This window comes from Carassius gibelio, chromosome B10 (assembly GCF_023724105.1).
Source record: "Carassius gibelio isolate Cgi1373 ecotype wild population from Czech Republic chromosome B10, carGib1.2-hapl.c, whole genome shotgun sequence".
NCBI lineage: Eukaryota > Metazoa > Chordata > Actinopteri > Cypriniformes > Cyprinidae > Carassius > Carassius gibelio.
The window spans coordinates 13,959,336-13,985,313 of NC_068405.1; the positions used below are offsets into that span (position 1 = coordinate 13,959,336).

General features: G+C 35.7%; 1 protein-coding gene across 2 annotated transcripts; it reads left to right on the forward strand.

Annotated features, from left to right (window-relative positions):
- The first annotated feature begins 129 nt into the window (after positions 1–129).
- LOC127965895 (metabotropic glutamate receptor 5-like) lies at positions 130–25,125 on the forward strand. 2 transcript variants are annotated; one of them, XM_052566603.1, is made up of 9 exons: positions 130–254; positions 1,730–2,468; positions 7,411–7,660; positions 13,391–13,626; positions 14,873–15,119; positions 15,322–15,490; positions 16,277–16,403; positions 19,051–19,990; positions 22,594–25,125. In XM_052566603.1, exons 2-9 carry the CDS (start codon positions 1,784–1,786, stop codon positions 23,474–23,476), a joined length of 3,537 nt encoding a protein of 1,178 aa, XP_052422563.1. In that variant the 5' UTR covers positions 130–254; positions 1,730–1,783; the 3' UTR covers positions 23,477–25,125. The 2 variants fall into 2 exon arrangements, with proteins under 2 accessions (XP_052422563.1, XP_052422564.1); XM_052566604.1 differs by having other exon boundaries at positions 159–254; positions 1,490–2,468.
- The last annotated feature ends 853 nt before the right edge of the window (positions 25,126–25,978 follow it).

Consider the following 25,978-nt stretch of genomic DNA (forward strand, 5'->3'; position numbering starts at 1 on the left):
ATCATCTACTGAGTAAAATGTATTTAAAAAAACAAAAAGGTTTAGACTTTTCTGTTACTTTTGTTTTCAGAGTAACAGATTACTTCTGTATGGTTTCATACTCGTCACGGACTGCGAGAAGGATATGTTATATTATAGTCACGTGACGCGCGCGAGAGTTGTCGCTGAAGTGAACGCGCATCGCACGCGCTCATACACCCAGAGACACTTCGGTTGTGAGAACACGAGCAATGGACCAAATTAACGACCGAACGGTAAGTTATATTATCATTGCTGTTTTTATTATTATCAACGATGTTATTTAACACTTTTTCATCAGAGGTCTAATTCCTCACGCTTATGTTCATGGTTCTGTTTCCGTTCGTTTGAACGTTATGTTTTATTTGTCCATCAAGTACTTAAGTATGTGTTGTGTCAAAATATGAAGTGGTATTCCGCCACATTATTGATATTCATTGATTCAAATGCACTTGTTTATGACTGAGGCTTCAGACTGTATTTCAGCACCACGGAGAGCTCAGCAGCCAATGCTTCTTGAATCTAGTACGTTAACTTTTATGTTTGACACTTTTTTTCAGTTAATAAATTGTCTCAAATTGTCTCTTATTGTTTAAATGAACAATTACATAGATAAATTAATGAACAGAAGCTACCAAAAAAAAAAAGAAAACAAGCTCATCAACCATAGCAAGCTTTCTATGCAGTATGCATTTCTCGGCACTGTTGAGCAACTGTTGGTGGTTTAAATTGTCACTGATCCAATTGAACAGAATGCACTTTATAAGTTTGTCCAACAATTTTGTGTTAGAAGAATTCAGAGATTTCTGCTGAGTTGGAAAGCTGAAGATATACAGTCCTGCTGTTTAAAAATTAATCATAGTTTCTTTGAAATCAGAGAGCAAAACCTAGCAATAGAAGAACATAAATAGCACTTTTATATACCAATATCAACTCTGCATTTTGAGCACAGAGGTGAGTATGAAGAATCAATCTTATTAAGTTATACATGAGTTCTGAGTTCATACAGTGCATTTCTATCAGTCTTTTGCAACAAAAAGTACTATAAATTTTGTTCAGACATCAAAAACAGTCCCTTACGGTACTTAATAATTCATAAACCATGACATATATTATGTTTTCCCTAAGTGATATGTAAAATAATGAGGTATAGCCTTCAGACCCTTTAAACTGAAAAAAATATCTTATGATATAATGGCTCACATATAAGTAGCTAAAAATCATTCTTGGGAATTCTGTATTTATCTCTCCAAACTGTGTAACTCATTTAAATGAAATTAATAATTCATTTACAGTAATGAAAAGAGGTTAAAGATTCAATATAAATATTCAGTGGCTGCAAATCTCCATAAAGATCATTATCCTCTGGGTCTCTGTGTTGTGGAAAATCTCTGAGGCTTTGATTCTGAACGAATACATGAATCAGAATCAATACATATTTTAAGATTTACATGCTCTTTGTTTCTAACAGGTCATTGTTAATGATGCATCTCATTACTGAGATCCACCAGAACTTCTTTATGTGCGTTTCAACTTTGTTTTCCTCTTGATCCCGAGATATTTAGAGGAAGGCAGAAAAATAAGACGTTGCCCTGGCGACAGCTCATCCTTATCACGACTCTCACAAATATGCACCTCTGTGATTCAGTGGGAGGCTGATGATCTCCAGGGATATTGTTCTGAAGATTTCTGCTTCTTGTGACTCTTTCAGATGCCCTGAGGGACCTACCAGTATTCGATACTCTGATCTTTGAGGGCCGGGGAAATGGGGATTTTATATTTGCTGGTGTTTGTGCTGCTCGGAGACAGATTGGGTCCTACACGGCCAGACATTTTAGCGAAGGCCCAGGCCAGCGAGCGACGCGTCTTGGCACACATTCCTGGCGACATCATCATCGGGGCTCTTTTCTCTGTCCATCATCAGCCGCCGGCTGACAAGGTTCACGAGCGCAAGTGTGGCGCAGTACGTGAGCAGTATGGCATCCAGCGGGTGGAGGCCATGATGCACACACTGGACCGCATCAACGCAGACCCGCTCATCCTACCCAACATCACACTGGGCTGTGAGATCAGAGACTCCTGCTGGCATTCGGCCGTGGCTCTGGAGCAGAGCATCGAGTTCATCCGGGACACTCTAGTCTCAGCCGATGAAGAAGAAGGCATGTCTAAGTGTACAACCGAAGGTGGAGGGACTCCCATGAAAGGGAAGAAGCCCATTGTTGGGCTGATTGGGCCTGGATCCAGTTCTGTGGCCATCCAGGTTCAGAATCTCCTTCAGCTCTTCAACATTCCCCAGATTGCGTATTCGGCAACCAGTATGGATCTCAGTGATAAGTCTTTGTTCAAGTACTTTATGAGGGTGGTGCCTTCTGATGCCCAGCAGGCCAGAGCGATGGTGGACATCGTCAAAAGATACAACTGGACCTACGTATCTGCCATTCACACTGAAGGTACGTGATCTCTTTCCTCGGGGAAGCATTTTTCTTCACGGTTACAATGAGATTTTCCACAACGCTTCTTAAAAGAGCTAAATCTGCCCTGCAACTCTTTTCTTTTTCTTTTGAACCTATTCATTTTTTAGTTCTGGAGCTTTAATTTCTTCCTCGCATTAGTATGTCACAAAAGTCTTCCAGTGAGAATGGCAGATCTCCGTAAGCACGTAAAACTATTATTTAAAGTGTTAAATTTTCCACGTTCTCAAAGTGAGAGCTTTTCCAGAGGGATTTTATTAGGTGATAATGTATCACCCTGTCTGTTGCGGTTCACCGTTATCTTGGCCTAAACAGTGAAATCTCTTTATTATTCATAGAAGAAAATGTCACATCTTTTAAGGAGTCCTCATAAAGAGTTTATGTCTCTAATGCAGCATGTGCCACATGTAGTCAAGATCCAGGCATCTGCTAATCATTATGTACTTATTACACCACATGACTACACACAATTTAAACTGCATTAAGTCAAACGTTATTTCTTGAATGTGCATAACAATGCTATTTAGTACCATTGAAATTTTATCTTATTAGCATTTGAAGGGAGGTAAGTTATAGCAATTGCAGCTTCCTATAAAACATACTGTATATCTTATAATTTGACATTTTCTTAATAACTTCAAGTTAATCTTAGCAAGCTCAAATTCAACTAAAAAAACGTCAACACTTAATTTTAGTGTCTAATTAATATTAAATAGTAATCTGGGTGCATACTTTACTGTTTGTTACAAATTCAGTATATTTGTGGCAATAGCCATCAATACATTGTATGGGTCACAATTATAAATTTTACTTTTATGCCAAAAATCATTAGTATATTATGTAAAGATCATGTTCCATGAAGATAATTTATAAATATCCTACTGTAAATATATCAAAACTTCATTTTTGATTAGTGATATGCATTGCCGGCAGCCATGTCACCCTGTAGCCCAAGACTGGACTGGGTTGAGCCTGGTCAGTACTTGGATGGGACTTCAACATGGCTACTGTGGCATCATCCAGGTGGATGCGGCACACTGGTACTGCAGCACCCCTGAAAATGTAAAGTGCTTTGAGTGTTTAGAAAAGGTGCTGCATACATGTAAGGAATTATTATTATTATAATTATTGCTAAGAACTTAATTTGAACAACTATAAAGACAATTATTGTCAATATTTTTTGTTTTGCACCCTCAGATTCCAGATTTTCAAATAGTTGTATCTCACCCAAATATTGTCCTATCTTAACAAACCATACATCAATGGACAGCTTATTTTACATTTTATTTATAAAGCTTTTATAAAGCTTTCATATGCTGTATGAATCTCAATTTAAAATAAAAAGACCCTTATGACTGGTTTTGTGGTCCAGGGTCACATATATATTTTTTTATATACTGTTTATTTTACTTCAAGGAACTTAAAATGCAGTTCATGGTTTTAGTTTTACTTTACTGTTAAATATTATCCCTGGTTCATTGTTTACTGAATACTACAAACTGAAGCTGTTTGGCTAGAAGATTGATGGCCTCACACACAGGTGTTAATTGCCAGCAGGTAGTTAAATGTGGAGCCCACCCCAGTTTTCACCCACGTACAAAATAAGGAGCTGTGAAATACTCCATAATGTTGATTCATTTGCTGGCATCTGTATCTCCATTTGCATTATATCATCCTTTGACATTTGTTATCTGTGGGCTCTATTGATAAAATAAAACAGATGTTTGTAGTCACATCTGAATTGTGTTTAACCCGCTTGTCAATCAACACGCTGAAAACCAGTGAAGAAACATGACATGTTTAACATGAAAATAGCCAGTGCAATTACTGAAGACATATGTTAATGAAAGCTGTGTGTATAATAGTGAGGTTTACTCTCTTTTTATACTCTCTTTTTATTTTATTAAAGGTATTGAAATGCAAAAGTTTCCTTTAAGGCCATTCAGACAATGGGTCAAGTAGCATCATACCTCTCTGCAGATCTATTGCTTCATTATGTTCAAAAGTGTCTTTGTTGTTTGAAAACACCCCATGATGCTTTGCATGCAGCGTACACAGAGTTTATGGTTAATAGACATGCTCATGTATTGTGTTGCGCTTTTGTTACCTTTTTTGGCCTCATGTAAGACCATAGAACAAACAGAAATCAGTAGCTGAAAGGCGATCATGATGATCATTTACATCTTAAGCTCTGTTTTCAGTGTCCGTGGGTGTTTAATGAATTTTCCTGTGCGAGTCAACACACTGTTTAAAGACTTGTCGCTTCTGCAGCATCTGTCTCTCTGTAGGAGGGAAAGAAAAGTTGAGCTCATCAGAATATCTGATGTTATTGTGTGCAGAGGTCATTTTACCCACATTTGTTATTGCTTCTTGTGACTGGCCTTTATTAACTTGCCAGTAAAATATTATGTAGGCCTAACTCCTTTTTTATTATATATCCATTTTTATCTGAGACAGAAGGTTCTAGTGAAGTTTGAGCGCAGCGAGGGAATTAATTCACCGAACTGGCACAGAGGAATGGAGTGAAAGATTTGAAGAAGATCTTCCCTGAGGAGAGAGATTAGAGATGAAGTCATGCGCATTTGGAAGTACGCTTCTCAAATCCAAGACTTCACAGGGATGAAGAATGAGATGTGTTTGATAGTCAAGTCAAGTTGTGCATAGGTTAGCTCTTAGATTTGATTAATTATCGCTTGTTTATTTACACAATGGAAAGTGCAAAAAAAAAAAAGCTCATTAATAGCAATTCTCATTCTTCATTTTTTTTTCTAATTTAGTATCATCATACTGATTTCTTTAGTTTTGGCAAACAGTTCAAGATGTTCGAGAGTAAAACAAATCACAAAACATCACAGAATCCTTACAAAAAAATAAAAAAATAATTATTTTTTTCCCATCGAAAGTGAAGGAGGTTGAGAAAAATGAAGGGTGATGTCATTATTTAGCATCTGTTAGTTAAAGGATAACAAAATTATATTTAAAGTTAGTTAAAGGGTTACAAAACAATATTTTAAAAGTAGTTAAAGTGTTGCAATCATATTTAATAGTAATATTATTTCACATTTTATCATTTAGACACTGGTTTTGGGTTTGCTAAGATTTCTTTTGCTTACCTGTGTTTGTTTGATTACAAATATTCTAAAAACAGTAATATTGTGAAATATTATTACACTTGAAAATAGCTGTCTTCTGTTTTAATATATTTTAAGCTGTAATATATTCCTTTGATGTAAAAGCTGAATTTTCAGCACCATTACTTCACTCTTCAGTGTCACATGATTCCTTCAGAAATCCTTTTAATATTCTGGTTTGCTTCCCAAGAAACATTTATTATTATTATTATTATTATTATTATTATTATTATTATTATTAACAGCTGTTACTTCATTGTTTCATTGAAACCATGATTCGTTGATAAACAGAAAGTGCAAAAATATATTTGTAATTAATTTTGTAACATTTAAATTAATATAATAATCACTTTTAATAAATATAATACATAACTGCATTATAAAAGTGTAAAAAAAAAAAATTTATCACACTGACTCCAAGCTTTTGAAATCATTATAAAAGTACTGAGACATATATGATGGGTACATGAAACCCCTCATATATGTACTACATACAAGGAATGACCAATATCTGCTGCATTTTTAGCAAAAGCCCTCCATATTTTCTGGGTATAGTTCCTCAAAATTCTCATGTTTGGATGAACATCAATGGACATTTCCCACCTTGCAGACACATCTTACTCACTAGAATGCTAATAAAAACCTGGGGTTAAGTGTTTGCCTCTGTCACGTGATGGAGATGGGGGTCTCAATATCATTTGAACCTGCAACCCTTAGGATACTAGTCCATACTGTTAAGAACTATGCTCACTCCAAATATTTTTTTAGCAAAGCTCCATCACTGGAACGATCTTGTGAATGTTGTTTTAATCCTCGTAATCTCTGTTATCAGAACTCATAATCTCGGGTGTAATTAAGATGCTTATGCATTGATTTGGAAAAATCAATGAAAGTCGATTTACTGTATTTGAGTGAAATGAAGGTGTATGTTTGCTCTTTATCAAGACATCTTTGCAATTGTATCAGTTTCGCACCTCATAAAATGTGTGAAGACTGGGAACATTCCTCACACAAAAGTAGGTGACCTGATTTTTATGTAAATTGGGGGAGTTTACCCCTGACGCTTTATGAAAGAGGGGCACCATGGCCTGTTTTTCATTCGTTTTTCAAACTTTTTATTTCTTACTAAATATATTCAACAAAGCACTGAACAAGGACACTTTTATAGAAAATAAATGACATTTTCTGAGATTTTTCTATAAAATGTTGTTTCGTGATAATGACTTCCAGTTCAGCAGTACCAAAACAATTCATGAAATTAAATGAAATTAAAATTTCCATGATTCCTCAAAATTAGTTTTCAATCTACTGTACCAAATGTTTTGCTACTCCCTCAGCCGACCCACTCAGTCATGTCTTGGTAATAATGAGGAAGTAGGAAAGATTTTATTTGTAAACACAAGAAGAACTATGACGAGAATAAAATGTGGGAGAGTTAGTTCAAATGTGTGCTGTTCCTGACTGTGTGTAGCACCTACTGCTCTTCATATTCTCCTGAAGATCTTAACAAGGCCATTTCAGCATGAGTTTAACAGGTTACAAATCACATTGAACTGCGGATTGTTTTGTGAACCAATCCGAATGAATACTTTTTTTAATAAAATTATAATTAAATGATATTAAATATAACTATATTTTATAGACAATATCAATATAATATCATATAATCGATTTTATCCTTTAAATATCCACAAACTTCAGCATTGTTACTGAAACGGGTATGAAGGTGTGATGGAAAAGTGTTTGAACATGTTTCAAGCTTAAAAATCATTAAATCTCTCAATCTTCAGGGAACTACGGTGAGAGTGGAATGGAGGCCTTTAAAGACATGGCAGCAAAGGAGGGCATCTGTATCGCCCACTCTGACAAGATTTACAGCAATGCTGGAGAGCAGAGTTTCGACCGTCTTCTCGATAAGCTCAGGAGCCACCTGCCCAAAGCTCGTGTGGTGGCGTGCTTCTGTGAGGGCATGACCGTGCGTGGCATCCTCATGGCCATGAGACGCCGCCGCCTAGTTGGAGAGTTTCTGTTGGTTGGCAGGTGAGCTACCCAAAACATGAACTCTGTGCACATGGATTTATATTTTAGCAGACATTTCTTATCAAAGCAGCGGCGAGAAAACACTCCTGAAATCGTGCCTGTTAGCTGTGGCAAGCACTCTTGGCAGGTTTGGAAAACAAATCTTGTTTTTTTTTTTTTTTCTCAAAGTGTAGGAGGTGTATTAGAAAAGCTTACTGTACATCTATAACACTTACTGCTGCAAAAAGCAACAACAATGCACCATGCTTGGGAAATATTGTAGAGGAGATGGAGGGTAGTTGCCACATTTTTTTACTCCAGTGACTATTTCTCAAGAGTACAATTTGTTCTGAGTATATTTGTTTCACCATAGAGCTATGACAATCTAATTAAAACACTTTCACTATAATTGCCCAGGAAAAAGTTTCCTGCTATTATGAGGCATTTTATCATATTTTATGGGGTATATTACACTATTTTTCACTTCCTTTTAAAAAGCTGGAGTCAGTACAGCCTTTTATTACAATTTAAAGTAATTTTGATTGAAGTTTCAATAAAATTCAAAACCTTACAGTTACTGAGATGTATCTCATGTGATGACTTCCCAGTGTGACAACTAGCCCCAGTCACCCCGTCCTCTGAATTTTCTTTACTGCATGTTATCTTGTGTTCATTTAGTGCCTTTTCCACAGAGATTGTGAGTCAGATAGGGTCACACCATCGGCCTATTCTGTAGGTTTTTTAAAGATACTTTTGAATTTCCACCCACGCCTGTTGATCATCATCTGCAACTCTTTGCTTGTGTGTGTGTGTGTGTGTGTGTCTGTGTGTATGTGTGTGAGAGAGAGACAAAATCCAGATGGATCAAAACATGGAAGCAAGGCTCATCTTTCTGTCTGTTATCACCACAAATGTTGCCATCACCACCATCATCATCATCCTCATCATCATCACCATCAAAGTCATCCAATGCAAGGTATGTGATTTATGTTTATTTCAGTGATAAGCACTTGAGTCATGTTATGATAATGTCTTGAATAAGCCTGTTGATTCTGTAATGAGGACTTGAGAGGTTCAGTCCCACCGAAGTAATACTGTAATGCTGGATCTGATTTTACAAGTACAGATTGTCTCTTAAATACTCTAACACACACCTTAGCTTTACCTAATGGGTTCTCTTCCCATTGAAGAAAGCCATCAGAGACGCTTCGGTTATTTGTGAAAGATTACTAATTCACCTTTCAATAACTGGCAGGAATATAATTGTATGTGACAGAATCTGTGAGAAGAATATTTTAAGAGCTTGACTAGGCATCGACATCTTGAGAAATGTGCACGTGCTATTCATAGTGTCAAATGAAGTAAGAAATGATTCTTCCCATTTTCAATCTCCTGGAGTGTGACAACTAAATTACCTATATTTAGCTTCACCCCCAGTTCAGTTCTGGCTGTTCCATTAATAAATCTCTTATGGATATTACGGACTGAAATAATGTATTATCTCTTTGAGATATTAAACTAAGAATAATCCCTCCAATTTCTGCTTCTGTTCAGGAGCTCTTCGGTTTGATAATTAGACGTTCACTCATTGGTTGACATGTTTTATAAACATTTAGAGGTGAAGTGTGTTGAATTTTTGCTGTTGGGAGTGTTTGGGAGAAGTGGACACTTCACCCAGCTTACAATAAATTGGGTAACACTTTAGAATAAGGTTCCATTAGTTAATGTTAATGTATTAATTAACATGAACAAACAATGAACAATACATTTACTGTATTTATTATTCTTTGTTAATGTTAGTTAACGAAAATTCAGTTATTCATTGTTAGTTCATGCTAAATCACAGTGCATTAACTAATGTTAACAAGCACAACTTTTGATTTAAATATTGCATTACTAAATGTTGAAATTAACATAAACTAAAATTAATAAATGCTGCAGTAGGATTGTTTTTGCTTAGTTCATGTTAACTAATGTAGTTAATTAACATGGAATTCTAAAGTGTTACTATAAATTGACCACCTTCTGCTAAATGGAAATGAGAGGAAAGAATACAATTACTAATATGTACATTGCAACCTAAAAACATGTAAATAAAGTGGTTTTATTCAACAAAATATTTTGAAACATAATAGATAGTATGTGTTGGCATTAATCTGATATTATTTTTTGTCCTTAATATAGCAGCTTCCCACATAAATGTGTCATTTCTCTGTGAGATAATTGTTAACGGATTAAAACTGTGATTCGTGTAGATTTTTTATTTTTTATTTTTTTGCTAAATGATGATGACATATAAAGCATGATGTGCATCATTATTTATTTGTTTGTTTGTCTGTTTGTTTATAATATTCAATAATAATAAAAACACCAATAACATTAAAAAAAAAAATTCAAAGCAAAAAAACGTTTTTGTAAAATTGTTAATTTTGTCATTTTGTAATTCATAAAGTGCACTGTTTTAATTATTTTTGGAGTATTTTTATAGTGCCCAAACAAACTCCAATATTTTGAGATCAGCTCTTTTTAAGAACTTTAGAACCAGATGATATCAAAGTATGCATCTGAAAAATCTTTTTTTTTTTTTTTTTTTGTGTGTGAAGTTTAAAGGGCCAGTTAATTTGTTTTGTGGTAGGGGCCTATATTTTACTTATTTATGTAGTTTCTGAATATTTAAAAAGGATCTATTTCAGAAAATGGTGTCATGGTCTTTATTCTGGGCCTCTGGGCATTCCACACAGCCTTGAAGATGCCATGTTTATGGGGGTGCCAGTGTGTGTGTGTGTGTGTGTGTTTGTGCGTGGGTGAGGTGTGTTTGCATGTGCATGAGTGGATGAACGAGTTTGTGTGCGCGTGTGTGTGTGTGTGTGTGTGTGTTTGATGAGGTGACACCAGCTCCAGGGAAAGTAGGTTCAGTTTTTATCTTTGGTTCAGTGAGAATATGGCTACTGTGTCTCTGTTCCAGTTTCTTGATCTCCATGTGGCTACAAAAGTGATAAAGTGTCTCAAGACAATAACAAAAAAAAAAAAAAAAAAGAAAAAAAAAAACTCAGTGTGCTTTATTTGGTATATTGGTTGCTTTCTGATTTGGTGCATGCATGTTTGCTTTATTTAGCATTAATTTATTGAACAAATTGTTTAAATATAACCATTTTAATCTTCTAATTAAAAATATATTTTATTTGTAACGCAAAAATATACTACATAATGTATTTCAAGGGGCATGAAAATACATTTCCAAAATTAAAATATTAATATTAATTGACCAGTATTTTTGGCATACTGTATGTGTTGTTGTTTTTTTTGACAATATAAATACAAATAATTTTTTAAAGGTATTTTCATAATTTCCAACAAATATAGGAATAAATTGACTTAACCAAATCATATAAAAAAAAATATGCAAAATGTAAATTAGCAACAAAAAAGGCAAAAAATATTCAAATTAGCAAAAAAAATAATGTTTTTATGTAATTTCAAAAATATATATCTACAATACATTTAAAATATATATGGTATTTTTTTATTAGCATATGGGACTGCAGTACGAGTTGATCCTTACAAAAATAATTTTCTTTACCAAAGGCTGTTTGTCAACATCCCCACTCAGCAGCCTATTGACAGCCACAGAAACAGTGATGTCCAGGCTCCTCTGTTTCACAACTGAATGACTTTCAGTTCTTTACTAATGAACAGTTTGCAGACTGTGCCCAGCCATCTGTCATTAGTGAGTGTGAGGACGCTATTGTATTCTGTTGTATTATCTGTCAAAGTGTTCATCAGTGAAGTGTGCACAAGAGCTGATCTATTGCTGATGAGGGCTGATCTGACAACCCCCCCCCCCCCCCCCACCGCTGAGAATGGATAAAAATGTAACCTAATTTAATCAACAGTTTCACTTTGCAGCTTCTTTGCAGCATTTCGTGGTGTAAATCTGCTATTATTTTCTGTCTTTAATACAGCAGCTTCCCACATAAATGTGTGTGTGTTATTCCTCTGTGGGCTAATTGTTAACAGATTAAAACTGTGATCCGTGTAGAATCCAAAATGTGAAACACCCACAGATTTTTTTTGTTTTTTGTTTTTTGTGAAAGTTGACATAGAAACTTTTATTATTTTTAGTATTATTTATTCTTACTAAATCCAGATTTCATATTTGTTTATGTAATAAAACCTGACCACATCTGGTTGAAGGCAACACTTTGTAATAAGGTACCATCATTTTACATTAGTTACTGCATTAACTAACAATAACTAATAATAATGAGCAACACATTTATTACAGTATATAAAGTTAGTTCATTAAATTCCATCTGTTCATTGTTAATTTTTGTAAGCTCAGGTCCATTAAATAATATCACCAGATACCGCTTTTGAATTTAATAATGTGTTAGTGAATGTTGAAATTAACATTAACTTTAATTTAAAAATGCTTTTTAGGTTTTCTATTGTTAGTTTGTATTTATTTAATGTAGTTAACTAATTACAAATAGAACCTTATTGTAAAGTGTAAACAAATATTTAAATACCTGATAATTAATAAATCATCTTTTGCACAGGTAAAAGTAATATCATTAATATTATTTAGACTATTTATGAAATCTAATGACAGTCATATAGTGACTAGTTCACTATAGAGTATATAAGACTTTACCAAAAAAAATAAAAAATTTCTCAACATTCTCCAGACTTCTGATGATATTCATAATGTTACTATTGTGTTTGTGTTGAGATGGATTTATGGTTTTTATTCAATCTGAGGAAGTTTCTTTGAAATTTTGAATAATTCCATAAATGTCTTTGCATGCCAACAGAAACTAATCACTGAATCAGTCTTTTTGAACTGATTCATTTAAACTAACAGTTCAAAACATGACTGACAATGAATCAAATTCAATCTGAGGTTTAAATAAGATGTACTGTTAAAATATCTCTCTTTTAGGGCTCTCATTGTACAAAGAACAAGCAAGGAATGTCCTACTTGTTGCTAAATATCAACATGCATCAAATGCATATATTGCAAACATAACCCTAATTTTACAGTATGCTTTAATGTGCTCTAAAATGCTGTCAGACATCTTTTAAAGGCAGTTGCGCCTTTGCGTTGGCATTTTTGTTGTCTTTTTTTAAAGTTTTCCTGCAGTGGCAGTGGGCAGAGGGAGGCTGACCTGCTGGGGTCAGCGTGTGGGTTTACTGATCTGTTCAGCTCTTTTCCATGAGATGATTCAAGCTGCTACTAACATGCTCCTCTATGCTTCCCTCCCATTGCTTTTGCCTCCAAGGACAAGTTATGAAAGCCTCTCCTTACCTACCATGAGAACAAAAATGATACCTCCCACACACTGCTGAGTTGTATAACATTTAGCGCTCTGGGTTTAAGAAGTGTTTGAGAACATATAGATAGAGTGTATGCTGAAAAGTAGTTTATTTTTCTTGTGTTGATTTGAGAAATGAGGAAGGAGAAGGTAAGACTCATCTGCTGTCATTCAAAGATCCCTTTGATGCATAATGGCGAAGATTTGGAGCACATACAGTATATCTCATGGAGAGTTTTATTGTGAGTCTGTCTCTATGAAATACTGACCAGCTGTGTCCTCAAGACCTAATTCATAGAGCAACCTGGTCATAACTACTGGGCTTTGCCTGTTATGTGGGTCAGTTTGGACCAGGAGGCTCCCAGACTGTCTCTCACGGGGGTTTGTTCTATATAAAAGCCATTCATTACTCACTTGTCTCTTGCACACTTTGCAGTGATGGTTGGGCGGACCGCTATGATGTCACTGATGGCTTCCAGAGGGAGGCAGCTGGGGGAATCACTATCAAGCTGCAGTCTGCTTACGTCACGTGGTTTGACGATTACTACCTGAACCTGCAGCCGGACACAAACCACCGGAACCCCTGGTTCCCTGAGTTCTGGCAGCACCGCTTCCAGTGTCGGCTGAAGGGACATCCTCAAGAGAACGCCAAATACAACAAGACCTGCACCAGTGAGTGGAAGATGTTCTCACATGAACTCACCACAACTTACATGAGTTTGAGGCAGTTTATCTCGATGTCTGGCTTTCCATCAATTCATCCATCCATTCATCTGTCCATCAATCCCTCTATTCATCTCTTTATCTATGTTCATCCATACATATATCTATCTGCCATTTTATCAATTCATCTATCCTTCTTAATATATGTCCATCATTTTGTCTGTCCATCCATCCATTCATAAATCTATACATCTGTGTCTCCGTCTCTCCATCCATCTGTTCATCCACTTATTAGCTCATCTATTCATTCAGCTGTTCATTCATTCATTCATCCATTCATTCATTAATTCATTTATTTAAACATCAATCCTTCCACTATTTTATTTACTCATTCATCCAACCATGAATCCAACTATCCATTAATCCATAATTTCGGCAATTAATCTATTCATTCATCCATACATCACCCATTCATCAATCTGTAGATCTGTGGATCTTTAAATCCATTTTTCCTTCCAATACATTGTCTCTTTTTAATCATCCATCCATCAATCATTCATTACCTTATTTCTTCTATTCAATCATGTATACATCATCCATATATTAATGTAAGTATATTCATCCAACTATACTTCCATTTGTCCTTCCATTATTTCATCTATCAATCCATGCATCCAAATATATATACATCAAGCTTTCATTCCATCAATTCATTTATTCATCATCCATCCATCAATCTGTAAATATATTCACCCATTTATACATCCATTTGTCTTTCCTCTATCTATCTATCTATCTATCTATCTATCTATCTATCTATCTATCTATCTATCTATCTATCTATCTAGTCTTCCATACTTCCTTCTCTCCATCCATCCATTTTTTTTACTTCCACTACTTCATCTGTACGTCCATCCATCCTTCCAGGACTTTGTCTGTTTTTCATCCATCCATTAGTCTTTCATTCCATTATTTCATCTATTCATTCATGTATACATAACCTATCTGTCAATCTTTTTATCCATTACACTTCCATTTGTCCTTCCACTGCTTCATCTACTTGTCCATCTGTCCTTTTATTCATCTATCTAATAATGCATATCAATCAACAAAAATATAATGTAAATAGAGACTTTACTGTGGCAGATGAAAGCACTGAATAGCTGTTACAACTGAATAGCTATTCTTTAGAACTCAACATATTGTTTGTTCTGTTGTTTGTTTTCACTACACCATTCACTACACCATTTCATAGAGAAAGAGTCGCTCCGACACCAGTACGCTCAGGACACAAAGATGGGATTTGTGATCAATGCCATCTACTCTATGGCTTACGGCCTGCACGCCATGCAGAAGTCTCTGTGTCCCGGCTACGCAGGTCTGTGTGAAGCCATGCGGCCGATTGATGGAGGTAAACTCTTAGAATTCCTCATGAGGACAAACTTCACTGGCGTCTCCGGAGAAGTGGTGCTGTTTGATGAGAACGGAGACTCCCCAGGGAGGTAGGAATCGTTCATATTTTACTCCAAACACAAGAATGTGCTTCTAAACTCCTTTCAGAGAGAATGAAAACAATCTCTTGTTGATGTCATTGTGATTTTCAAAAATACCTTCCTTCAGACTGAATGGCTTTATGAGCAAAACATGAATGATGCTGGGTTAACAGTTTCACGTCCGTAACAGTGGTTTTATGTGTTTTTCCAGGTATGAAATCATGAACTTTAAACAGATGAGTGAGGAGGACTATAGCTACATCAACGTGGGCAGCTGGGACAACAGTGGGCTGAAGATGGATGACGAGGAGATTTGGGCAAATAGCAGTGCCATCATGAGATCAGTGTGCAGTGATCCCTGTGAAAAAGCTCAGATAAAGGTGAAAATGTGTCAGTGTATAAGTGTTTTATTTAAATGTATATGTGCTTATTTATTATACACTACCATTCAAAAGTTTGAGACTGGTCAGATTTTAACAACCCAGGCTTCATTTATTTGATCAAAAAAAAAAAAAATTTTTTTTTTTTTTTTTTAATCCTAATAACTATTTTATAATTTATTTTAATATTTTAAAATGTAATTTATTCCTTGATGCAAAGCTGAATTTTCAGCATTATTACTCCAGTCTTCAGTGCCACATGATCCTTCAGAAATCATTCTAATATGCTTTTCTAATATGCATTTCTTATTATTACCAAAGTTGAGAACAGTTGTGCTGCTTAGTATTTTTGCGGAATCAATGAAACATTTTTTCAATATATTTTGATGAAAAAAAAAAATGAAACCTATAGTAACAGTATAAATTACTTCACTATCAGTTTTGATTAATTTAATGCATCTTTCCTGAATAATATTACTTTCTTTAATTAAATTAAAAATATATATATTCCATTGACTTATACTGCTACATGAGCCTTAGCCATATATTTAGAGAGCAGATTATCAAAAAAAAAAACTTGGAGGTAGAACTTTAAACACTCAAAACACCTTAGTAACCACATAGCAATGCACTAAAAACCACTTAGAACACTGAAGCAACCGCATAGAAGTGCACTGCAACCACCCACAACACTTTGGCATTGTGGTGGCAGCTTTGAGAGCAAGTATTTTCTTCACAGGAATCTATAACTTACATAACTTGACCTCTCTGTTCTGACCACCTTAGGTTATCCGTAAGGGTGAGGTGAGCTGCTGCTGGACCTGCACTCCGTGTAAAGAAAACGAGTTTGTGTTTGATGAATACACCTGTCGTATGTGCGAGCTTGGATCTTGGCCTACAGATGACCTCACAGGTGAATCTACATCCACCTTCAGTGCACAAAGTATTTCTTGTAGTTCATTCAGAAGTCAAAGCCACATAAGCTTATCATCTCGTACAGCAGTGTGTGATATAAGTATCTGGGTCACGGAATAACATTGGAGACCCATTTATCTCTTAGAGCGTTATTTGAGAATCTGGACAATGGCAACTTAATGCCAGAAACAGAGATTTGGACTTGGCGGGGGTCCCCATCAGAATGTTCCAGAATTGCTGTCAAGCGTAAGCCCTGAAGCAGCAGTCTCTCAGCATGTAGTACATTACCGAGAGCTGAGGCCGCACTGCTGTTCATGCAAGAGCCTTAATGACAATTTTTGACATTTAGTAGCAGGTGGTTTTGAGTTTGGGTTTCTGCAGTTCTTTTTTGATTTAGTAGTTTTGGATTAGTGTTTACTGCATTTATTTTGACAAACATTTACAGAGCTTTCAGAGCATGACTAAAAATAGCTGCCCAGGGGCATTACAAATATGGCTGCCGAGTACGCCCACTTGCCCTAAAGGCACTTTCACAAAAGCCTTTGATAATCAGTAGCTTTTGGTGTTGCTGGTTTATGAATCTGACCTGTAAAAAAAAACCAAACCTCCAGTGTCATTTGACCAACCGCATTAAAACCATCCAAACCAAGACTCAGTTTCATCCTCATTCACTGTCTGTTGATGCAAATCACACATGCTAAATATATCAGCTCTTGTTTGTCAGCCTCTAATGCATAATGCATGGCTTGGTTGAATGGATGGTTTTGTTTATTTTTGCACAATTTATTTATTTATTTTTTATGGTTTGTAAAGTTGCACGGTAATTCAGCCACCAGTTTTACTGTGTTATCTACATAAGGATGGATGTTCATTGCTCTCTGTACAATTTTCATGCCACACATCAGTGATTCTGAATAATCATAGACATTTGCCCTATACCAACTAGATAAATTAATGTTTGCTTTGCACATAGATATTTATGCAAGTGGAAACATTTTATTTGAAGTTTCAGGGCCAACTCGAAGTAATGCCTTATTTCTGTTGAGTGATTCAAATTTTAATCTAATTCATTAAATTATTAATGTAATTAATTGAAAATTAATCGTACATCAAAAATGATTGAGAATTTCCTCCCAAAAGGATCATTTAAGACTTTAAATGATCCTTTTGGGAGGAAATTCTCAATCATTATTGTGTTAGATGAAAAAAAAACATTGAATAGATATAACACAAAGTAATTTGAGAAATAAATATTTTACAAAAATAAAATTTAACACTATTAACCAGTTGAAACTGAAACCACCAGTAGGTTATTTCTTAATGAGTGAGTCATTTAGTGTCATTCATTCAAATTGTTTGTTCAAACAACTGATTCATTCACAAACTAAGCAATTGACTCTCTTTATGAATGGGTCAATGAATCATTGGCTTACTTGATTAGTTCAAAAACAAGGACAAGAAATGCAAAACAGTTCTGCTGTGGCTTTGTTTGGAAATACTGTTTTGTGACTAAATGTTGTATGTTAATTACATGTTACATTAATGTTACATTTCATTTTAAGGTGTCCATGTTACATTGTAATTATACATTTAAGTACTGAGTAATATTAATTAACGACATGTACTTTCTATATGGTTAGCGTTAGGAAAAGGGTTTGGCTTAGGGTTACCTGCATGTAATTATTCATAATTAATTGATATTATAATAGTAAGTGCATGTAACATGCAACAAGGACACCTCAAAATAAAGTGTTACCCAAAACTAAAGTAACTGTAATCTGTCTCAGTTACTCAGAAAAAAATGTGTCTGAATAGTTAAATTAATGACAGTTACTTGCAACTGAATATTTTTTACACACATACAGATATGATTTATTTCTTTCCCAAATTGCATTCACTGCTTTTCAAGGCATTGTTAGATGCCAGTGTTTTCTTATTATGATTTTAAATCTTTATTTAGCCTCAGAACAATCTCAAAGTAAAAAGAGGTGCTAAAGTATAATTTTGTGGTGGCTGTGTTTTGAAATTAAATTATTATAATATTAATTCTAGAAGAAGGATTTTGAAAGTCTGACAGTAATTAGTGTTGAGTACTACTATAAGGTTAACCCAGCCTGCTTTAAATGTTTCCTAATGATTAAAATCCCGTTCACACCAAGAACGATAACTATAAAGATATCGAAATTAGTGTCCACAACAGTGAACGTCTGTTTATTCTCAGCACACACTCATCTTCTGTTTTAAATTCTAAAGCAGGAATAGCAGGAATGATTCTGATTGGGTGTCAAGTGTTTTATTATTCATCAGCTGGAAAAAAAAAATCGGAAAAGTGATTCCAATCATAGTTTCTCTGTGCATTTATCATTATAGTTGTGGTGTGGGCTCTTCTATTATTTAATACTGAGAACGATTTTTAGTTTGGAACTATATCTTTATCATTATCTTTATCATTATCTTCCTTGGTGTGAACAGGCCTTTAATAGTTAAAAGTTAATAGTTATTTTAATAAAGTAATTTAAATAGTTACACCACTTATTACATTTTAAATAGGGTAGGTTGTAATCTGTAACCTATTTCATTTTCAAAGTACTTTTAATGCATATTTACCTACCAATACATTAACGTCTCAAATTCATGTCCCTTAGGCTGTGAGCCAATCCCGGTTCAGTACCTTCTGTGGCTAGATCCTGAGCCAATCGCCGCCGTGGTCTTTGCCTGCCTCGGCCTGCTCGCCACCATCTTCGTCACTTTAGTTTTCATCAGGTTCCACGATACGCCGGTGGTGAAGTCCTCCAGCAGGGAGCTGTGCTTCATCATCCTGGCTGGCATCTGTTTGGGGTACCTGTGTACATTCTGCCTCATCGCCAAACCGCACGTGGCCTACTGTTACTTGCAGAGGTTGGGAATCGGGCTCTCGCCAGCCATGAGCTACTCGGCCCTAGTCACCAAGACCAACCGCATCGCTCGCATCCTTGCAGGCAGCAAGAAGAAGATCTGCACCAAGAAACCTCGTTTCATGAGTGCCTGTGCCCAGCTGGTCATCGCCTTCATCCTGATCCTGATTCAGCTGGGCATCATCGTGGCGCTCTTCATCATGGAACCTCCGCAAGTGATCTACGACTATCCGTCCATACGCGAGGTGCACCTCATCTGTAACACCACCACACTCGGAGTGGTGGCGCCATTGGGTTACAACGGGCTGCTCATCCTCAGCTGCACCTTCTACGCCTTTAAGACCCGCAATGTCCCCGCCAATTTCAACGAGGCCAAATACATCGCGTTCACCATGTACACCACCTGCATTATCTGGCTGGCTTTCGTGCCAATTTATTTCGGGTCAAACTACAAGATAATCACCATGTGTTTCTCCGTTAGCCTCAGCGCTACCACTGCGCTGTGCTGCATGTTTGTGCCCAAAGTCTACATCATGTTGGCCAAACCTGAGAGGAACGTACGCAGTGCTTTCACCACGTCGACAGTTGTTAGGATGCACGTGGGTGATGGGAAAGCTGCCTCGGCCGCTAGCCGGTCTAGCAGCTTGGCTAAACTGTTCAGACGAGGAGGCTCTGGCACAGACAACGTCAGGTCAGTATGAGGCCAGTGTTATTTAATTTTATTTATATTTTAGTATTTTTATATGCTATTACAGTTTAATTTAGTTTTTATTTAAGTTTTAATTTTAATTATGGTTTTCATTTAGTTTGTTGTGCATTTGTACAGTATGTGCATTTGTCAATTTTCTTTTTTTTCTTTTTTAATACTACTAATAAGGGGTAAAGTGTAGTTTTTAGTTTTTTAGTTGTAGTTTTTTTGTAATTCTAATATTTATTTATATTTTATTAATTATGTATAACATTTAATTTTATTTAATATTTGTTCATTAATATTACAATACTTATTTATATATTTTTTTCACATAATGAAATTTTTATTTAGCTTTTTTCAATTACCAAAAATATAAGAGTTTTATAATAACACTGTACAATAAATGCTTGGTCATAATTTCATAATTGAGATTATTTTATTCAGCTCTCTATATTATGCATGGACACTTTGGAATACAGACCTAGGTTGGACTCTTTTTTTAAGAAGACAATCTGCAGATTATTGCATTGCAGAAGTGGAATCATTTCAAAATATTAAATTATCAAAAAGTTAAAGAAGTTTAAATTCACTTTTAAAAAAATAAACTGTACCATTTTTATTTTATTTTATATAAAATAAATATTTTTCAAATTATTTTTGAATACAAAACTGCTATAAACTGAAAGCTTTGTCTTAATAATTTATGTTCCAAATTTGAAGTTGATATAAAAAAAAATTAGATTCCTGAGAGATTTTATTTAGGGCATTATACCACAAACAGCCACCGGGTGCCATCAAAAAAAATTTATATAAATTTTTCTGTCACAAATGTCTAAATATTTCTATCAATATTACTTCTATCACAAAATATGGCATCTTAAGACTCAGACTTTTCCGATGGTATGTATTTTGTTAAGACTTTTTTTTTTTAATCAAAAGTTTTGATTAAAATCAAATCCATAATACATTTTGTAATATGACATCTGACCCCACCCACTAAGGGGAAGGAGACTGCCAAAAGATATTAAAGTACCATTTCCATGGTAACACAATGTCCGATTTCAAAATGGTTTTCACAGGATGAATTTTGAGGTTGTAGTTTTTCAAATGATATGTCAGTTATGAGTATTACTAAGATATGTGACAGAAAAAAAAAGACCAATGAGACCCCACCAATGGGTCGGTGTCACTTAAGAGGTTAAACTTTGGTTTAATGGAATTCACACTAAATTAATTTAAGGATAATGAGGCATGACATGTCAATTCTTTTTCATGTCAGTTTTGAAAATCCATATTTTTACTTATTTAAAAGAAGATGATTTGCAGTCACTGCTCTCAGTTGCAGAAGAAGCCGCTTCAGAAAAATAAATATATAAATAAATAAAGCTCCCATTAAATCTGTTTATCTCCCAGTAATGCCTGCCAAAGGTTTGCTTTTGAGGATGAAAATGAGTTTAGACTGAAAATGAATCAACTCCCCAACTGAGCATATTTTAGAGCACATAAAAAAAACACCAATATTCCCCTCGAAAGAGAAAAAAGAGCCCCAACCAATTATCCTGTATGCCTGTGAATCATTCCTGGAGCAACTCCGGAGTTACGCACATTTGGGTCGATGAGTCCCCAGGTGCATTAGGAGAAGTGAAGTTAGAGATTTCCTGTCTGACTTATATAGGATTGGATGAGGGTTGGTAATTGTGCTTGGAATGAATGGATTGGAATGGCTAATAGCAGGATCTATTCTCTCTTGCCTTTAAAGTGTAGTATTACACATTAGCAAGAGTGTAGCAGCATTGTGAGGACACTCTCGCCTCACTGTTTTAAAAAAGGTGATTCTGTGGCCTGAATAAATCCATAGTCCATAAATGTAGTCTAAATTTCTGTGTTTTAAAGGCAGACAGTTTTACAATCAATTACAATGCTTTTATTTATTTTTTCACTTTATCTCCTTATATATTTCAGTGATTATTATTAGTAGACATATCAGCTCAATTAAAAAAACAATATATATATTGTTATATATAACACAAATGTATTAACATATTTACTGACAGATAACTTGAGACTTACTAGACTTGGCATATTACTTGTGCACAATGCACTTTTCTTCATATTAAGTCTAAAATGTGTTTTAATGTAACTTTTGATGATGATTGTATGATCTTTGAAGAATATCAGACTTTAAATGCAAAATCTTTAAAGTGTACCTGAAGTATACTTGCAATCGTTCCACTTTAGCACAATAAAATATATCCAGTATGTCTAATAGAAATCTTTTTATAAAAACATTGGTAACACTTTATTTTAGGGTATCTTAACTAGTTGCTTATTAACATGCATACTACTACAATATTAGCCATTTATTAGTACTAATTAAGCACATATTAATGCCTTATTCTACATGACCATATTCTACATCCCTAATCCTACCCAATGCCTAAACTTAACAACTGCATTACTATTAATAAGCAGCAAATTGGGAATTTATTGAGGTAAAAGTCATAGTTAATAGTGAATAAATGTTGAATAAGACATTTTTATGAAGTTTAAACGTGTATTTATGTTTAATTAATCAAATACACATTGCTTTTTTCTTTCAACAGTTCCAACGGCAAAACAGTGACCTGGGCACAGAATGAGAGAAGTTACAGGCCAAACCTGTGGAAACGGATCTCAATCCACATTAAGAAAAAAGAAGAGGCCAACCAGACGGCCATTATCAAGCCCTTCTCAAAGGGCTGTGATCGGCCTCCGGAATCCGGGGTGAAGCTGGCATATGAAGGGTCTCAGAAAAACCAGCGCTACCCTGTAACCTACTGCCCCCGAACCCCTTCCCCGCTGCCAACCGTTTGCCAGCGGCCTTCGATGCAGAGGCGGGAAATAGAAGAGCGAGATGACGAGCGCGCACCAGTGGTGGCTATACCCTCATACCTGACTGAGCGCCTGCAGCATGGCGCCCCGTCCCAGACCTGCATCATGGATCAGATCAGCTGTGTGGTAAGTCGATTCACAGCCAACATCACTGAACTCAATAGCATGATGCTGCCTGGTTCACCGCCGGGAACGGGCGTAAACGTCGCCACCGCCCAGGTCCCAAGACCCTGCTCCCCTACTTTCCGTCTCCACCCGCAAGAAAGGCCACATCCAACCACCGTCACCACGTACGCAGACGTGGTGGCCGCAGCAAACACCAACACTCACTCTGCGGTCGGCATCGCTGGGGGCATCATCACCGGTGGGAGTAGCCGTGCTTCACCCGCCAGCCTTTTTGACAGCACCTATGACTCTTCGTGTGTGGTCAGGACCACTGATTTTGAGGACCTGGGGGCCTTGACACCTCCGTCGCCATTTAGGGACTCCTCCGTGGACTCGATCAGCGAATCTCCCACATCGCCAACCTCAGAGCTGCCATTGTGTGAGCCCTGCTCCCCGATATACGACCAGCTGGTGTTTCGCCACTACAGCCAGAGCTCCTCTTCGCTCTGAGAGATTATTCGGAGCGCAGGAAGGAGATTGAGAGGCAGCTACTGAGATCCTGCATCTGCTTAGACTGCAAAACCCAGCTGTAAATGTCAAGGAGTGTAAACTCTTAATATAGAAGCACTCACTAAGGACGTTTTATGGTGCTTGGAATCCAGCCCATCCTCAAAATACCGATCTGCGTAGGGGAAGACACTTCACCAAACTGCTTTTCAGATAATTAAGGATGTACTTGAAATGCTCTCATGCACTAGAGCGCTCTGACAAGTTTATGGTCCTTCTTGGCAAGACGTTACTGATGTTGGTCAGTTTGTGTCCCGCAAGTTTTCATGGCTTCACAGCTACTTAATAACATTCCAATGACGTCAATCTACACAGGTGGGAAAAATGACAAAACTCCTGCTCCAGGCGATGTCTTTTTTTTTGTATCTCTCTTGATGCAAGATGCCTGAACGTCTTGCATGATTCTTCACGTACAACGGAAGCGCAAATGGTTGAATGTAGGACCAAATGAAGCCTTTGAGCGTAAAGTAATTTGTTTAAATATTGTTCATTTTTGTTGTTTCTTAGTTTAGAGGTTGCATGTTCTGCCACTTCATATAACTTCAGATAAAATAATATTTATTATTATATTTTTCATAATAAATCAAATAGAAGGGGGGATTGTAAGGGAAGGTTTATTTAGATATTGAACAAATCTAACACTTTAATATAGATAATATGTCTTTCAGATGACTGGATTTATTTATATGAACATGTCCCAGTATTACTCAAAATATTTAATAATAAATCTTTCACTTTTATTTGAAAGATAGGGTTTGAGAAATGATACAAACTAATGGGAGATTCAAGAAAACTCAACTATTTATACTAAAATTTTTGAGGTGAGAAAGATTACATATACATGAAGCAATATATGTGAATGCAGGGCCTATTCCAAAAAATTGAATAATTCCATTTGCAAATAATTTCCTTTTTTAATCCACTCAGGCTTTTGTTCCAAATCCATAAATACATTAGAATAGCCAAAAATAAAATTCCCATTCTTATTTCACTGTGGACAGGGCATTACAGTTTCCATTGGCAAAGCCTTTAAACCATATGGAAGTCTTCAATTAAAGATAGGATTTTTGTATTCACTTTATGAACTTATTTAAGTTGAACTGTTTAGACTTAGTAGGAACGAACATTGTACCTACCAACAGACATCTATTCTTTAAATCAATGTGCAATATTCCTCTTGAATAGATGTAATGTACTAAAGTCACATGTTTGCATGCAAAGTAGTGCCATTAGCTGAAATAAGTGCTTAATGTTCTTTTGAGAACTTTTGTACATTTTCTAAAAGTCTTTTGCATTTTTTGCTCTTTGCCTTTTCTGACAAGACATTCATAGAATGTAGGTTTCAGCCATGTGTGTGTGTGTGTGTGTGTGTGTGTGTGTGTGTGATGTATTTTTCTACTAACTATTTGTGCTGATTCAATATGATGGTCTTAGTGAATTAAGCTTTGTGACAGTGGGACGAATGTAGCTTGCAATATTTCTGTTACTTTGAGGTTTTAGTTATGATGTGGATAAGCCTTTTTTAATTCTCTTCAAAGCTTGTAAAAATATTGGTTTCACCTGAGTGTTATTAAAGGGGACTCAATTACAAATCTTTTTTTCTTTAATCATATGTGTGTGTGTGTGTGTGTGTGTGTCTGTGTGTGTGTGTGTGTGTGTGGACTGCATAGGGCCTGGGATCATGTGCAGCGCCCCTGCTAGGGACAACCCAGACAGCAAGCAATTTTGGCCCAGATCTGCCCACATTTGGGCCAGATCTAGGCCTTAACAGCTTGTTGTCTGGGAAGCTGGCTATCACTGCTCTGACCTCATGAGTCCGTTAGTGTCCTATTATTTTGATTCGCTCTCGTCACTTATGACAGAACAGCTAATCACGACAATCTTGTCTTCGGAAAATATTATTTTATTAACTAAAAAGATTTTATTGAATAGCAAACCTCTTTAAAAACTGGTTGTTGTTTTCACTTCATTGCATTGTTATAATTCGTAAAATTTGTACCCGCCAACTGGTGACTGACACTGTTACATTGAATCGGAAGCGTTGATTTTTACTCTCATTTGGCGCTTTGAGAGTGTTAATTTTAGGGCATATATATATATATATATATATATATATATATATATATATATATATATATATATATATATATATATATATATGTATATGTATATATATATATCTATATATATATATATATATATATATATATATATATATATATATATATATAAATAAGTCTTTGGAGATGCTATGCACCATGCTATGCACAGGTTTCATGGTTGTGTTATTTTCACAGTTTCCGCGATTAAGTGTGGAATGCAGTTCCAGGCCCCCTTTAGTCTCTTCCTTTATGTACTTCTCTCTATCTTTGTGTTAGAGTACATGCAACAGGCAGACAGACAGACAGACAGACAGGCATACAGATAGACAGACAGACAGACAGA

Bases quoted from the DNA above. Each gene is read 5' to 3' on its own strand.
- LOC127965895 (XM_052566603.1), top strand. From the start codon at position 1,784: ATGGGGATTTTATATTTGCTGGTGTTTGTGCTGCTCGGAGACAGATTG. The intron at 15,120-15,321 runs GTAGGAATCGTT...GTGTTTTTCCAG, and splicing joins AACGGAGACTCCCCAGGGAG to GTATGAAATCATGAACTTTA. The intron at 15,491-16,276 runs GTGAAAATGTGT...TGACCACCTTAG, and splicing joins GTGAAAAAGCTCAGATAAAG to GTTATCCGTAAGGGTGAGGT.